General features: G+C 49.6%; 6 protein-coding genes across 6 annotated transcripts; 2 read left to right on the top strand and 4 right to left on the bottom strand.

Annotated features, from left to right (window-relative positions):
- Positions 1-496: 496 nt before the first annotated feature.
- Positions 497-1,957, top strand: CGGC5_v016623 (uncharacterized protein; the record flags this gene model as incomplete). Its single annotated transcript, XM_066153547.1, has 4 exons — positions 497-539; positions 604-1,639; positions 1,699-1,838; positions 1,950-1,957. 4 exons carry the CDS (start codon positions 497-499, stop codon positions 1,955-1,957), a joined length of 1,227 nt encoding a protein of 408 aa, XP_066006993.1.
- Positions 1,958-2,218: 261 nt separating this feature from the next.
- Positions 2,219-3,076, bottom strand: CGGC5_v016622 (uncharacterized protein; the record flags this gene model as incomplete). The annotated part of the gene is made up of 3 exons (XM_032037205.1): positions 2,219-2,800; positions 2,866-2,886; positions 2,969-3,076. The coding sequence occupies 3 exons, from the start codon at positions 3,074-3,076 to the stop codon at positions 2,219-2,221; spliced, it is 711 nt and encodes a 236-aa protein (XP_031883889.1).
- Positions 3,077-4,827: 1,751 nt separating this feature from the next.
- On the bottom strand, positions 4,828-6,771 carry mirC (MFS siderochrome iron transporter C; the record flags this gene model as incomplete). The annotated part of the gene is made up of 4 exons (XM_032037204.1): positions 4,828-4,855; positions 4,910-5,004; positions 5,062-6,442; positions 6,494-6,771. The coding sequence occupies 4 exons, from the start codon at positions 6,769-6,771 to the stop codon at positions 4,828-4,830; spliced, it is 1,782 nt and encodes a 593-aa protein (XP_031883886.1).
- A 1,271-nt stretch (positions 6,772-8,042) lies between these two features.
- Positions 8,043-10,218, top strand: CGGC5_v016620 (putative hydrolase; the record flags this gene model as incomplete). Its single annotated transcript, XM_032037203.1, has 8 exons — positions 8,043-8,252; positions 8,313-8,384; positions 8,440-8,553; positions 8,605-8,679; positions 8,742-8,769; positions 8,823-9,794; positions 9,855-9,991; positions 10,051-10,218. 8 exons carry the CDS (start codon positions 8,043-8,045, stop codon positions 10,216-10,218), a joined length of 1,776 nt encoding a protein of 591 aa, XP_031883881.1.
- A 286-nt stretch (positions 10,219-10,504) lies between these two features.
- CGGC5_v016619 (uncharacterized protein) lies at positions 10,505-12,328 on the bottom strand (the record flags this gene model as incomplete). The annotated part of the gene is made up of 1 exon (XM_032037202.2): positions 10,505-12,328. One exon carries the CDS (start codon positions 12,326-12,328, stop codon positions 10,505-10,507), a length of 1,824 nt encoding a protein of 607 aa, XP_031883858.2.
- A 1,189-nt stretch (positions 12,329-13,517) lies between these two features.
- On the bottom strand, positions 13,518-13,883 carry CGGC5_v016618 (uncharacterized protein; the record flags this gene model as incomplete). Its single annotated transcript, XM_032037201.1, has 1 exon — positions 13,518-13,883. One exon carries the CDS (start codon positions 13,881-13,883, stop codon positions 13,518-13,520), a length of 366 nt encoding a protein of 121 aa, XP_031883890.1.
- Positions 13,884-15,456: the final 1,573 nt, after the last annotated feature.

Here is a 15,456-nt window from a genome sequence, read left to right as displayed (position 1 = left end):
TACCGATGGATCGTTGTTCAAAAAGTGCCCTAGAAGCGAAAGTTCTTCCTGACCAGCTTGGAAAGAAAACACGGCAGATATCCTGCTCGTGATTGGTCTCAGTTGCTTCAGTTCACAGAGCAACTGAAGAGGAAGGATCAGGATGAATCAAACAAACTTGGCTGGGCAGGGATTGGTTATGCGAGAGAATCTCGCTTACCATCTGATCCAGTCAGACTCGGAAACAAATCTTGGCTTGCATATTTGAATGGCGTTGCGCGCCTAGCAAGTCAGAAGATGACGAAAATCGAACGCGCCGTGCCGTGCTGTGCCGCAAGGGAAATTGACACCCGCATCTTGTGACAGCAAGCCGAGGTCGCGGCGTTCAATAGAAAACCACTTATGGCCCTTAGGGCAGTAACGCATACTGTGAAAGTTTTGTTTCCCTGTACATTTATTTCTTGGCACTGCCCTCGATAGCAAAGCTTGCGAGGATCTGGAAAAGAAGTCTGCAACAATGAAGCATAATATTTGGTTCATGGCAGGCTTGATAACCCTCGGTAGGTCTTCGGAGTTGAGCAACTCCTATGTCTGTCTTGAATACGCTACTGACGTGTATACAAGGACTGTGCACCATACTGGATTGTGCGACTTCAGGCGAGCTATTGGAAAGAGAGTTGATCCGCTCGCAAGATGAAGCCGACTTGCTGAGCAACTGCGACACGATTTCTGGAAGATTTTACGTGGCCACCGAATCTGGGGAATCTGGTAACGTCACTATTTCACTACCGAATTTGGTCAAAGTGAACGGGACTCTATTTATCGACAACGATACCTCTTTCTCCGCTCCAAAACTTAGAGAGGTTACAGGGTCATTTTCGCCTAGCGGGCGAGACTCGCTCCCACTGTTGGAGACTGTCGGCCAAACTCTTTTCATCACGATGACAGATGTACCATCACTATCGTTCCCGAGTCTGGTTCGTATAGGCTCGTTTTTCTTTGATGGGGTTTATGGCCTTAAGAACATCACATGGGGTCCAGCCGGCTTTCCCGCCATAACAGAAAGGTCAGGAGACATCAGAATTCACGAGACAGACATCGACAACGTTGACTGGGTCTTCAACAAAGATCGGGACTATGGAATCATCTCCATTCATGGTCAAAACATCAAGAAAATTACCGTCACTGCCCATACCATCGATCGATTGGATATTACGGGATATGGTAGCGATAGGGAAGTTGAGGTAACATTCGATATGCCTCCCGTGGAAGGCAGACTACACAGCAAGATCAACACTTTAGCTCTGAACGGAGTCCGAAGCTTGAAATACATAGAGCCTCCGTCTTCAGTTGGGCATTTGTCTGTGCAGAGGTGTAGCCTGATTCGCCTGGATATCCCTTTTCAGGTTAGCGATTACCTCTTTATCCGCGACAACCAGCAACTGGTCAACCTGTTTTACGGCGTAAACTGGAGAAACTACGGTGATGCTAGTGGAAGATACGATGCGGGGACTATCTACATCGTGGAGAATCCGGCTCTAGTAATGGACTTCAACACAACTGACTCCGTTACTAACAAATCCACTGGCGCTTGGCGATGGCCTCAAAGGAACATGGATAAGCTCGTCATGAAGGATTCGAAATGGTCCACGGGGTTTTTGTGAGTTCTTCCGTTTAATCCAAATGAACTCAGCATGACCTGATGATTAATTTATGTAGCAATGGTCTACTCGAGGGGTACTCTCAAGTTGAATATTTTCAGGTTGATTCTTATGATCAAGCCTTTTCGTGCAAAGCTCTGGGCGATGAATATGTCACTCCGAAAGGCGGAAGACCTGTATTCACAGGAAGCTACAGTTGTGAGCATAATGGCACCCATTTCTACCCTGACACGGACTCTGGAGGTACAGGCTATCAATGCTCTCCTTGGTTGGGAGCTTCATTATTGGCGTTGATGGGCTTCATAATAGCGTTGTAGTGTTAGATTTTCATGAAATCATGGAGGAAAGAACTTCGAGTTATAGGTGCACATATGAAAATCTGATTTATCTGATATGCAACTCAAATGTGGGATTAGGATCAAGCTACATAGCATTTAAGTACAGTCAGGGACTAGGGATGATTGAGAATCAGTAGAGATTCAGACCTCATTGTGATTGAGGCTCAGTCGTGCAGGAAACAACAGTGACTAGCAGTGGCGTAGTCAAGGTCATTTTCCACGACTTGAAGCAGAGTGACTTCAGTTGAGGTCATCAGCGTTCTCCACCTCAACGCCGTTAGTCTCACCATCAACATCCTCGCCATCAACATCTTCACCGTCGACATTCTGGTTGTCGACTTCCTCGGTCTCCTGGCGGCGCCAAGGGCCCTTCTTGCCTCCATTGTTGCCATACTTGTCGTCGTTCTTGTTGCCTCCCTTGTTGGCACCCTTGTTGTCCCAGACACCCTTGTCACCGCCCTTGTTGTTGTCCTTGTCGTCGTTCTTCTTGTCGTCCCACTGATCGCCCTTGTCCTCGTTCTTGTTGTCATCGTCGCCATTGTTCTTGTTCTTGTTGTTGTCATCGTTCTTCTGGTTGTACTTGTCGTCATCCTTCTGGTTCTTGCCATTTCCCTGGTTGTTGTTCCATTGATCACCCTTGTTGTCGCCCTTGTTGCCATACTGACCGTTGTCGCCGCCGCCGTTCTTGTTTCCCCAGACGTCAACCTTGTTTCCACCCTTGTTACCATACTGCTCATCCTTGCAGTTACCCTTGAGGTTCCAGAAGGTACGCTTGCACTGCTTAGAGAAGGTACGAGTGACGAGTTCAGCGCCAGTCATGGCCTATGAAGATTGTTAGCTTACAAACAGCCTTGTAGACATAGAAATGATGGTGAGCTCAGACTTACCGCATTACCCTCAGCGCGGACCTGAAAGTCAATTGACGTTAGCCAAGAGCTCTGTATACCAATGCTGGAACCAATGAGGATTCCTTGGAACGGATGTACTCACCTCGACAAGCCCACCCTGAGAAGGCTCAGCGACAGGGGCAGCAAGAGCAGTGGCGGCGAAGAAAGCCATGCCAACGGTGGCAACCTGACCGAAAGTAGGGACATGCATTTTGATAGTTGTTGAAAAGGTTTCTTGTAAAAGAGAGTGATTTTGAGCGAATGTGGGGTTTTAAGCGAGAGACTGTAGAGAAGTGTGATCTGGAGAGTGAGTGTGATGATGAAAATAAGAAAAACCTGTTGGCAGGGGATTTCAAGTCTCTTTTATACAGGAGATTCATTGCTTGACGAGCCTGATAAGTAGTCGGCTAGGGAATTGATGCTGGATCTTTGAAAACACGAAGCGTTTGCGTGAGAATCTAGCGCGTTCTGTAAGACCAAAGGCCTAAGCATCCCCAAATCGAGGCCGATGCTTTTAGCTCGTCCGTGTGGGGTGGAGGTTAGTGCATGGCAAACAGAAGCTTTTCCGGGATCAGCTAGAAGATCCGAGATTTTGGTTCTAGACAAGTTTTGCTCAGCGTTGAACTTCAAGGCAAAGCCACGCGAGCTCCCTAATCTGGCGAAAACCTCGGGTTAGCGCCACTGATCCTCAGAGTTGGAAAAAGTCTACACCACCTGGAATTGAAACAAAAGGTGTCCTGAATAGAACCAGGGAAGTGGTTGACAGTGCCATCTTAAGATAGTGGTCTGTCACCTAGAGCCCGAATGTTATCCGGAACGACGAGCTTCACGAGACAGATAGACTGTCTCTGACTGAAATATCTACAAGAGCGTGGGTAATATGAGATTTCTTTAGTCTTACTCCGCACTCCAGATGGCCCTTATAGTGACATGGATAGTTGATTACCCGGACATTGATTAAAAAGCATCGCAAGGTGAGCTCGCGTTCTAGGCCCGATGTCTCAATACCGGTAGTGTGGAAAGGAAGCGCCTCCCAGCTGAGAGGATGTTATGCCAAAGCAACCCCATCCGTGAGCCACCCCGCCTGAATCAACAGTGCGAGAGCTGAAAAATGGTGGAAATAGAAACGAGCCGTGCGAGAGAGGAGATGCGGGATGGCGCTACTAAGAAGCTTAATTGAAAACACTAAGCGCGCTTACCTGGGCCGGCGCGGCGTTGGTGCGGTGCTTCCCGTCCGGGTGGTTTCGGGAGGTATTTTAAGATACTCCGTGCGAAATGGCACCTCACATATATACTTCATCGTGTTTGCTGAAAGCATAATAGTCATCAGCAAAGATTATGTCGGCGCATTCGTCGTCTATGGCAATTGAACTTGAGATTTGTAACATATCTGACGACGGTGGCAAATGCCGGTGAGATCCCAGGGTGTGAAGATCGGACCAACTTTCAGCGGCGCATGAACAATTCGGATATGCAGATAAATGGAGCTAGTATCACCAATCAACGGCATTGTGACTTTATATTTTTGACGATGGTTTGTTCGGAGCAGTGGAATCTTCCGTTGTCTCGGTCTTGACTTATTTTCGGATTGAGTGGAAGATTGGACCGAATCCTTGCCGCCAGACGCCACATTTGCCTCCGCATTGATCCGCCCATAGCCTGACGGGCCTCAGCTTACGTTGGCTAGCCGTGATGAGGATTCCAAAAAACAATATCATCGCCCCAGTTTCTATGACTGACCTAACGATACATGGATGTTTCAGGGGCTGAAGCCCGCGCTCATCTCAGCATTAACCATTGAACGGTGAATGCAAGTGTCTTCATAACGACTTTTGGTGATACTTAGAGTGTGAATGATGTGTTGTCAACAAGAAAGTCTACATCGCTTGTTGGGTTCAATGAGCAAGCGACTTTTGATGTACGGCGGGAGTAAGCAAAATCCTAGGCCTCAAAACCACGTCATTACTCTTCTACCAGGTTATTTCGGTCACTTGAGTTGAATTAGCAACGGAGAACATTGAGAGTAGACAGTATAATAACTTACGGTAGCTCGAAGTCAGGCAAAAACCAGGACAAAACCAGCGCTGGCGCCGAAGCTCCGACGGCTGTATATACCATATATCTCATAACATCGGAAAACTGGTGAGAGGTAAGCTGAGATGATTGTGTGAACATTGAAATGGAATCATTCCTTACGGCATGATTAATCGCAGTCCTCTCAGGAGTGCCCCACGCAGGCGCAGTTCCAACGATCGAATCGAAGAGCGAATCGACAAGCTGTCTTGAGGCCCCGTTGCCGAGATACCTGTACAAAGCCGGCTTGAATGTATTCGTGTAGATGCCCCCGGCTATGCATGCGCCAATACTGCCTCCAATAATGGAGAAGCAGATGACTAGAGCGGTGATCTGTGGCATCTCGCGGTGAGGAACGACGACCTGGGCAGGAACTAAGACCGATAGTTGCATGATGCCAGAGCCTAGACCCTGAATGATTTGGACGACAAAAAGCTCCGCAACCGAGTTGTCTGCACCTCTTAGGCGAATCATGACACCGTACCCGATCATACGAATGACTGCGGCCGAAATGAGAAGCCACTTATACCGCCTGGTGTAGGCCATGGCCAGACCGGCTATGATGCCCATGACACATTGCATGACGCCATTAGTATACTGAAAGAATGTCGCATCCCGCGCGGAGAAACCACGGGCAACTGTGGACCAAGAGTAGAGATAGGTGTGAGTGCAAGAGAATCCGATGGAGTCGCTAGCGATGAGGAAAAGACACAAAACGATTGTCCTGTTACGGAAGTAATGCCCTGGCATAATCGGATGCTTTGCCAGGAACTTCTCGTACATGGGTAGCAGAATAAGGATAAAGCCGCCCAGGATGATAAGTGCGATGATGTATGGGGTTTGCCAAGCACTTGCGCTTCCAGCAGCGAGTGTCAGTGGCAGTAGAACCATGGCGATACCCGCAGACAGTAAAGCTGAGCCGCCAAGGTCAATCTGAGAACAGAAGCTGGACAATGTCATCTTCTGAGATGGCGCCAAGCCTTCCTGCTTTGCCTTCCGCTGGAAGTAGAGCAGAGTCGAAATAATGAATGCGCCGCCGATGGGCATGAGAATTGCAAACATGCCAATTCCCCAGCGCCAGCCAATGCCACCGGGCCTAACCACGTCTTCGATGATGAATGCTGCTGCCCACGGAGTAATCAAGAAAGGGAAGAACGAAAAGCTGATAGCAAAGCCACGCCACCTTGCCGTAGTGATGTCGGCGATGACAATATCATTCATTATGTTTGTCCCGGACTGGCCGACAGTGTAGAAAATGGCCCCAGCGGCGTAAGAGTCGAAGCCATGAGAGGAAGCCATCAAAATGTAGCCTAGCACATAGAACGAAATCGTCATGATGTATGTCTGTCCTCTGCCAATGACATTGGATACCTTTGCCACTGGGGGCTTGATGACGGCAAAGACGATACCATTAGCTGTGCCGAGTGTTGCCAATTTGGAGAGTGCCGAAAAAGATGACGTCGCATAGTTATTGTAGATAGCAACGGTGGTGTTGTCGAATTCGCTATCACGGATGAGCTTTTCCTCATGGACAAAATCGGTATTGAGCACGTACTACACAATCATAATGAGAGCCAACCCGGTGATAACGAGCCATCTTCCTTTCTTTCCCCATATTGCCTGTACTGCTTCGATCGTGCCGACTCCGGACTCTACCAGCTCGGAAGACCTAGTCTTGTCGTCGGCATCGGGGTCGTCGACCCCGTCATCCGTCTTGCCAGCCGCCTCCACGTCGTTGGCAGTCCGCGGAACTGTGATGCTATCGTCGGCGGCTTGCTCGGACGGCCGAGAGTCCGAGCGGAACTGGCCTTTCAACGAAGTGATGAAGCGCATCGCGACTCGTCGTTCGGCTACTTGGTGCCGGAAAGACGGATTGAAGTCGGGCTGCGGACGAACTGTTCGCGGTCCGAGTAGAAAGATGCGGCGACTTTAACAAACTTTGAGTCAAGACTGCGCGTAAGCATGCCGGCGCCTTGCCCAAAGTTACCTTTTGAGACGATCCCCGCCCTCCCAACAAGAAGTCAGTCTGCGGCACGTTGATGCGCAGATACCACCTATCACAGGGATCGGCTCATTGACAACCGACAACCGTCCAGACAGAGTTTGGTGCGGCCCGGGAAGACATCCCGCTGTTGTTATCTACCGCTCGACTCAGAGGCAGCGCGGGGTTGCGCGGGGTGAGCCAACCTATCACAATGAAGACGTTGTCATCGTACATGGTCTTGTGATAACATTGCTGATAGCAGTTTGATTCATGAGCCGTTGCGACTCGTCCGATACTTGGTGGGATTGTTTTCCATGTCTCGTGTCACTCATCCATGCTTCCCGAGGCATGATGAAATGATAGCATTCCAGAACCGATAGCTTGCGATAAGGTTGGTCGTCAATGGGATGGACCCTGGAAATTAGATCTGTTGAGCGGTGCCGAACGGGAGAATCCACCCTTATTGCGCCGCAATTTAGATATTTGCCGACATTAACGGCCGATGGCGGCTTCGAGAATGGAGCACGCGGCCCCGGCGCCCAAGATGGAGTCGTGGGTCCCGGTCGGCGGTGACTGGCATTTAGTCGATGAACCCGGCTCAAGGATCGCTGAAGTACTGGGAGCTCCTGAACATCAAAGATAGAACGTTGAAACATCTCAACGAGTAAGTGTAAACGTGGCTAATTGAGACGGCAAGGAACTGACACAGGGGCATGTTCTTTTCCGTGCAGCAGAAACCTTCTTGACTCTGCCGATAGCCAAGACGCAGATAATCAGATGAAAAAGATAATGCAAGCGTGGCTCAAGTAGGCAATCTCGAACGTCTTTCTTATCTCCCGACCGACTTGTACGAGTCGGGCCATGGGCCAAGAAGCTCGAAGGATGCGCTAACCCCGAAGAAGCGAGACACCTGGTACACCATCTGCTTGTCTCCGGCCACATGGTCAGCGATCCGGAAAAAAGGACCCCCACAGAATAGACCAGTTGTAAAACAAGTCAGCCAGAGGATATCTTCTTCTGAGCCGGCTGGTGCTCTGCTTTTCCCCTTTTATTTTCTTGTGCCTCTCCTAAAACAGCGGGCGGGGACTGCAAGCGCAATATCATCCTCATCGATTTTAAGATGGACACTAAACTTGCGGTCGAATTTTCGGCTCCCACTCAAGTGGCCCGGCCCAGATCCAAGTCCAAGGCAGCGGTCACCGCTGCTGCGCTCTCGGCTCTCGGGCTGGTGGCGCTTTTCAAGGGTAGCTTCGTTCCGTCCCCATGGCCTACTTCCACACACCGACAGGCTCACGAGCCCCACGGTTCCGCAGGTTGGAGTTGGTCAAGCGTACGTAATGAGTTGTGATAAAACCGTGAGCATTGAGTACTAACACACTACAATCTTCAGATCAAGCCAAGCAGGACCCTTGAGTGGCATGAGTGCTTTGAAGACGGAGGATTTGACTGTGCTAGACTTGATGTCAGTTCTCAAGTTCCCTTCAAGAGAAGATGGTGGTGCTAATTGGCTCCGAAAGCTCCCTATGAATTGGCTGGAACCATCCGATGACCGCAGAGTTGTTGTTGCGGTTTCTAGAATACGTGCTACAGACAAGTCCAACTACAAAGGCCCCGTGTTCTTCAACCCTGGTGTAAGCGATATCGCGTGGAACTTCAGACAGCTGGGTTAACTTTTAGGTTAGGGACCCGGCGGCTCTGGAGTCTGGTCTTTGAAACACCACGGCAAATACTTGCAGGAGATTATCGGCGAGAACCATGTGCGTTGTAACTCCCGGATAGGTGGTTGACGCCCGATATCATGCTAATACCTATCTTTTAGGATCTGATCAGCTTCGACCCAAGAGGCAGTGAGTTGTACATGACCTAAGAGTAAAGTCTTCCGGGACCTAACGCAAGCTAGTTGGCGCGTCTATTCCCCGGATTGAGTGCTGGTCTTCCCCACAGAAACGCCAAACTTGGGGCATGCAAGACCCAGGCCTACCCGATGCTCATGAGGGTGCCTTAGCTGAAAGCTTTGTCAGAGGGGCGGCGTATTCTCAGGCATGTGAGAATGCCATGAATGGCTCGGGTATTCTTGAGCATATTGGTACCGTATCTCACGTTCGAGACATGCTTGAGATAGTCCACCAGACTGGATACGACAAGCTGAAGTACTGGGGCTTTAGCTACGGCACGATAATTGGAGGAGTCTTCGCATCCATGTACCCCGACAAAGTCGAGCGTATGGTCAACGATGGCAACGTGGATCTCAGGGAGTGGTTCAATTCCCAGCACATCAACTTCTTGAGGGACACAGATAAGGTCTTGTATGCCTTCTACGAGTTCTGCTACCAGGCCGGCCCTGACAGATGTGCCTTCTACGCAACATCCTCGCAAGCGATTGAGGAGAGGTTCAACAAGCTCCTCTCGGACATCAAGGCGCTTCCCATCGTCATCAATGCAGATGAGAAGACTGGACCAGACGTGCCGTCTGTGGTAACGTACTCGAAGGTCAAGATCCTCCTTTCCTCCGTTCTCTATGAGCCACAGTACCAGTTTGAGAATTTTGCCAAGATTATCGCTGCTCTGGAGAGGAGAGATGGAAGGCCTTACTACGAGCACTACAACCCCAACAAGCCCTCAACTGCCCCGCTTTGCGCCCCGAGGCCGGTGTCTCCATTTGAGCCCTTCCCTGAGATACTGGACGGCACACCCGACGCTTTTCCAGTCATCATGTGTGCTGATCATCCACCAGTGCATGACCTGACATTGGAGGAGGTCAAGAGACAGTCAGAAGAGTTGATTGGGCTCAGCCCAGCTACTGGTTCAATCAACGTCCCATTCCCTATTACCTGCAACCAGAGAAACATCCGTCCGCGATGGAGATTTGATGGTAGGTTTTTTGACTTAAGGTAGCCCATTTGAGCAGGTCCGTCAGCTAAACACGCTACAGGACCTTTCGAGGGCAAGACAAAGCATCCTATTTTGTTTATCGCCAACAAATTCGACAACATCACGCCTCTAGTTAGCGCCCGCAACAACAGCGCCGGCTTTCCTGGCTCTACAGTCTTGGTCCAGAACTCATATGGCGTAAGTATGCCGATGCACGCGGATGTTGCAGTATCATTTCATTAACGTATCATTAACAGCACACAACTCTTGCCGCACCATCCAAGTGCACCAAAGGCTACATCAAGGCCTACTTCCAGAATGGAACTCTGCCCGAAGCCGGTGCAGAGTGTGAGGGAGACTCTTATCCATTCGCGGAACCAGCAGGGACCGAGATGCGCGTGTTCAAATCGTCTATGCACTTCTAAGTACACTTTCGTCACGAGTAACGCCCGAGAACTTGAGTAGAAGTAGAAGTCTGTCTCCAGATACAACTGTAGATTTTGAAGATGATTAGAGATAAACTGTCGTTATACATTGCCAGACATACTTAGTACTTGTATGGAGAAAGTCCTTATTATCAGGTTGCAGAGATTCAATAAATTGATTAAACACACTGTACTGAGGGGGAATCGTAGTAATATGTACCTGGCTCTCTCTTATACTTGCTCACCATCGTATTTCCTTCACCTTTAGGACGTTCGGCCAGCCTCTCTAACGTCTCGGAGTGCTTGCTGGCAGCTCGTGCGCCACGCTGTCATCCGGAGCATCACTTCTGACCGGGCTGTACCCAAAACGTTCTTGAGATGATGCGTCCATCTCCACGGGCTTCGACACAGAATCCAACTCTCGGAGCTCCATCTCAGAGCTTTCCATTTCTGCTGGTGTAGGTGTCGAGTCCAACTCATTCACACCTTGTCTGAGAACTTTCTGCTCTATCGCATGACTTCTGTTAACGCCACCAATTTTATTGGAACCTGTGTTGCTCGGGCTGGACTTTCTTCCAAAATTGCCTCTTGCCTCGGTGAACCATAGCACTGCCTTGTCAAAGACATCGGCTGGCGCCAACGGACCTTGTTTTCGCTTTCTACGACGACGGCATATCCACAATGCTGCCACGACGGCAGCGACTGCCCCGACCGCGATCCCTGCAATCCCGCTTTTCGTCACACCTTTATCTTCGACGGCATCTTCTATGACTGTGGAGCGTACCGCCCAAGACCGGCTCCAGGTAGTCTGGAATGTCGTGGCCGAGTTAGACTTCACCACGGAGTCGTCGAACCTCTGCACAACGCTCTGTTCAATGCTTGGGCCAGGGGCCTGAGCAATGTACATGACCCCCTTCTCGTAGTCAACAGCCATAAATGCAGCCTGCAGAAATGCCCGTCCTAGCTGACCAGCATTCGAAGCTCGGGAATCTGTTGACTTGCAAGGGAAGTAGTTGACGGGGAATTCCACCAGGGGTGGCTCGAGAGTCAGATTGAGGAGCTTGAAGGGGACTTTGATCGTGTAGTTTGTTGCCGTCTTATCCGACAGAACGAATCCAAGGTAGGCAGGTGAATTGATGAAATCACCAACCGAGCCGATGCGGGTTGACTCCCACAAGTAGAGGCCAGTGTCATTATGAAACCGCAGTCCCAGATTTTCCGCTATCCCTTCGCATATCCCCGGTTGAAGATAGATATAGGGAGACACGGGGTTAGGCATGACTGCAGCAGATCCAGTTGCCCCCCGGAGGATATCGTTGTAGTTTGTGCCGTTCGTATCTCCAGGGTCGACCCAAAAGCTGCCGTTCGATCTTGCAGGAAATCCGGAAGCTTCCCCAGTTTCGACTCCCATAAACACGTCTCGAAGGAAAACTTGTGGAAAGCCAACTTCCATCGAGAACGTTCCAACATTGCCAAGCACTCTGTTCTGCTCGTAGCCGCCAAGAACCAATGACCCAGGTAGTTTGAGTGCCGCGCTGCCAATGTGAAGGCTCCATGCTGCTCGATCGATCTTTCCCTCTGCTTTCAATTGCTCCAAGAGACCAGGAGCTGCTTGATGCGGCTGTGTGCGATACTTTTGTGGTCCCAGACCAAGAAATCCTACTTTTGACGGCTCGCTGGCGGCGCCGGCGTATACATCCATCCACTTGTTACCACCACTAATGGTGGCATTGAAGTTCAGATCGCTGCTTCCGAGTGAATAACCGATTGTGAGATTGTCGACGTAGACCTCCCCAAAGTAATCTCCTCCAGTATACAAGTAGCTTTGCCAAGTGTCAAAGTACGCACTACTACCATTCAATGGCTTCGCAGAGGAACTAGGACTCCAACTCCCGCCCACTTCGTTCGTTAACATCTCCGTATAGCTCGAGCCACTAGGCCACAGTGGTATTCGGTCTTTTTCGGTCGTCACCATGACAGCTTGCCATGGGCCATCGGGGCCAATCTTCGCATTCGGAAAATTTGAGTAATCGGTCGTCCATGTGAGTATGAGTTGTAAATCGACAGTTGAAGCTGCGATGAGCAACGCAAAGAAGTGCAAGATTTTCATGGCGTTACCCAAGAACTACCACTTCTGAGAGAAGATGAATGGCCAGTGACGAAGAGATCAAATTGACGACGCAACTTGGTAGGAACAGCTTTCGTGTCTGCAGACTGTTGAAGTTGATGGGGTAAACATGACAACCCAGCACCCGCGCAGAAAAGGGGCAGGTGAATCCTTCGAATCCCAAAAGTGGCACCGTTCCCATATTAGAAAATCGCCCCATCACAGGCAACGAAGTTGGCCAGGATCCCATTCCATTTGGACCAATTTGAGCGAATAATCATCAGCGAAAATGAAGTGTAGGTTTAAAGGATCTCGCGGGCTTTTCTCCTCTGACTTGTGTAATAAAAATTTGACTCTGAAGATACGAGCGACCGTCCCTTTGTGAAATGCCCTCGTGGTCTTGGAACTCGTGCTGGATGAGTTACACCAAATAAGGTACACGTCGAAACTAGCTACGCAATCACGTTCACAGGGCAGGTGCGTATATCCAGACTTATCGCTTAACCAGCATGCCTCCGTATTGTGATACATCATCAAGGAATCAGTCAGTTTACACCATTAGCGAGTGTAAAATTGACATCCAATATAAGATTCTCGAATTATAAACCCGCCCTCTCTAAATAAAAAAAGAGAGAATTACTCCGTCGAGCCCACCAGCTTGCCGGCCACGGTTCATAACTGTCACCAAGGCCTGGCGCGATATGCAGTTTATTCTGCGATTGAATATTGGAAGTTTACTGCAAGTATCCAATAGAAACTGACTTATTTCAAGGAAAAGTTGCTGAAAGGTTCAGGTTATCCAGCCACACCCTCAAATCATGTCCTCAGATTATTGTGGCCATTTACGATACACAATTCGCGCATGATCAGTTGCGGTAGCCCAGGTCAAAAACAAGTACAAGATGATGTAATGATTCTTATTTCCAGACCTCAGCTCTTTTCAATGACCCTCATGATATCTCGTGACTTTGTCCTCACTGATGACGAAAACAACACTCATTTTCCTTCCGGCTAGACTCTCACCGCATATCTTACAAGTTCCCAGCCATGTGCAAGGAGGAAATATTATCCACGTTGATTGGAGACTCCTAGTCTCCTCACCGCCAATCTGAATAGAATGTACGGACGCTCAGTCCTTAAGCTCTTCGCCAGCGCGTGACCAGACGACCGCCTCGAACGGATAGTCTGTAGATCATCCGCTGGTAGATGTACCGGGAGCCGGATTCAGCGATACATGTGGACACTCGACACTTCCATAGCGGTTCTGTGTAGTGCCAGACCAGAAGCCTCGTGTCCAAAGGTCGCAGTTGGGTTGACGAGTGACAGTGAAGGTCCATTCCAGGTTGCCGTCCAGTCCGCCGCAGATAACATCACGCGCACCAGGATCATCGCAAGGAGTCAGATCGAGGAGCTCCGCGCAGACAGCATCTGTGTTGTCGACTCCGGTTGCCGTGACTGTATAAGTGGTCCATATGACGTCCCCATAAGCGTCACATTCGGCTGCCAATGCGATGGTGGAAAGGCTGAGAATAGATAGAAGAGTAGTGAAGGGCTTCATGTTGTTTCTTATTATGTTGATGGGGTGATGAGTTATTTGGACTGCCGAGGATTGAGCTAGTCCTCAAAGGATTGTCGGAAATAGCGAATGATGGTGGAACTATGAAGCGGTGAATCCTCTAAATGGACATAAGAAGGTTCTTATATGAATTGACCAAAATGAAATGTAGCCTACCCACGTGCGGGTTCCATGTTACATCAGATAGCTTAAAATAAGCTTGAAGCAGAAGAGGCAGGCGCTTAGCCGCTCAACTCCTTGATATTACCGGTATGCAAAGGCGCTTCGTGACCCACAGAGCATGTCTCCGGTTCTCTTGAAAAAGTGTTGTGGGAGGTCGGAACACACAATTCGTGCTTTCGTACTGGGCTAACTTTCATGCCGCGTCGGCGTTCGAAGTTAAGTTGTGGCCTGTCGTCTGGCCGCATCAAGCCCCTTACTATAGGTGTCGTAAGGTAGATGGAGCCGAAATTAAGATCTGGCTGCCAGATAAAATTCTTTCAGAGCCATCTGCAGTCGATTGGTGGCCGTACACATCGTCATAGTAGTCCCGTGAGCGCCTACAGACACAACAAATTTGACCCACTATGGCTGACAGACACGCCTTACTGAGATGATAGTACTATTGGTGCGTAGCACATTTTTCGTTTGGCAGTTGAGAGGCCTCCGAGCTTCGCTGGGTTTCAGATGAAGCGCTTCTCTCTGATGCGAGACGTACGACGCAGGCAGCTGGCGCTTCAATACTCAATCGACACATTTCGTGAATTTGCCTCACACTGTGACTGGCAGTGGCTCACTCAGATGAAACAATCCCGAGAGATTGCGGAATGCAGTCTCTTAGTGCTTACGCCCCATACGGAGCAATTGGCTTTGGGAGGCGGTGTCCAAAAGTAGCCGCAAATCCTGGCGGTTCACCGGCGAATAACACGATCACCATGGATTGATGCAACAGGTCTAGCCTGTAAACCTCGAGGCAATCTTACACGAACCACTGTGTCGGTAACTTGTCATGAGCTTATTTTTCCTGTCATTCCCTGGTTGACCGTAAACAAGACCACCCCGGTTTCATTGACCGCTTCGGCTCTGCAGTGGTCTTTTTGGACCCGCGCGCCCACGTCAAAAATGACTGGTTGAAAGTTCATCAGGTACCAGAACCAACGCACTGGGAGGCGGTAAGGCTGTGACGTGGACAAGATCCAGTCTACTGCAATTGTGATTTCTTGCACGCAGATTGGCCTGACCCGGCTTCAGAAACAGGTGAACTACAGGGGTGTTTTGCCCGACCACCTGAGTATGAGACCTCAAACAAAAAGAACGCCACACGTTGACCAGTAGAATGATTAGAAATGGTTCCTTCTTCTCAGCAGCCGCTGACATGCAGAACTCGCTCCATCAATCAGAAGGCTTATATGGCTTCCTCTTTTGACCAATCATCAGTCAGCGAAGTGGAGGCCCATAAGGAGAGCACTTGTCAATAAAATTTGTAGGTACCTAGAATTTGAAAGAAACCATAGTATCTTGCGACGGAAAACGAGAAAGTTAACAGAGTTCCTTTGACATCCGAGTGCTTCAAGCT

The sequence above is a fragment of the Colletotrichum fructicola genome (assembly GCF_000319635.2).
Source record: "Colletotrichum fructicola Nara gc5 chromosome Unknown KSG_Nara_v1_contig11, whole genome shotgun sequence".
Lineage (NCBI taxonomy): Eukaryota > Fungi > Ascomycota > Sordariomycetes > Glomerellales > Glomerellaceae > Colletotrichum > Colletotrichum fructicola.
The sequence above is the reverse complement of the archived record's forward strand: the minus strand, read 5'-3'. Positions and strand labels throughout refer to the sequence as shown.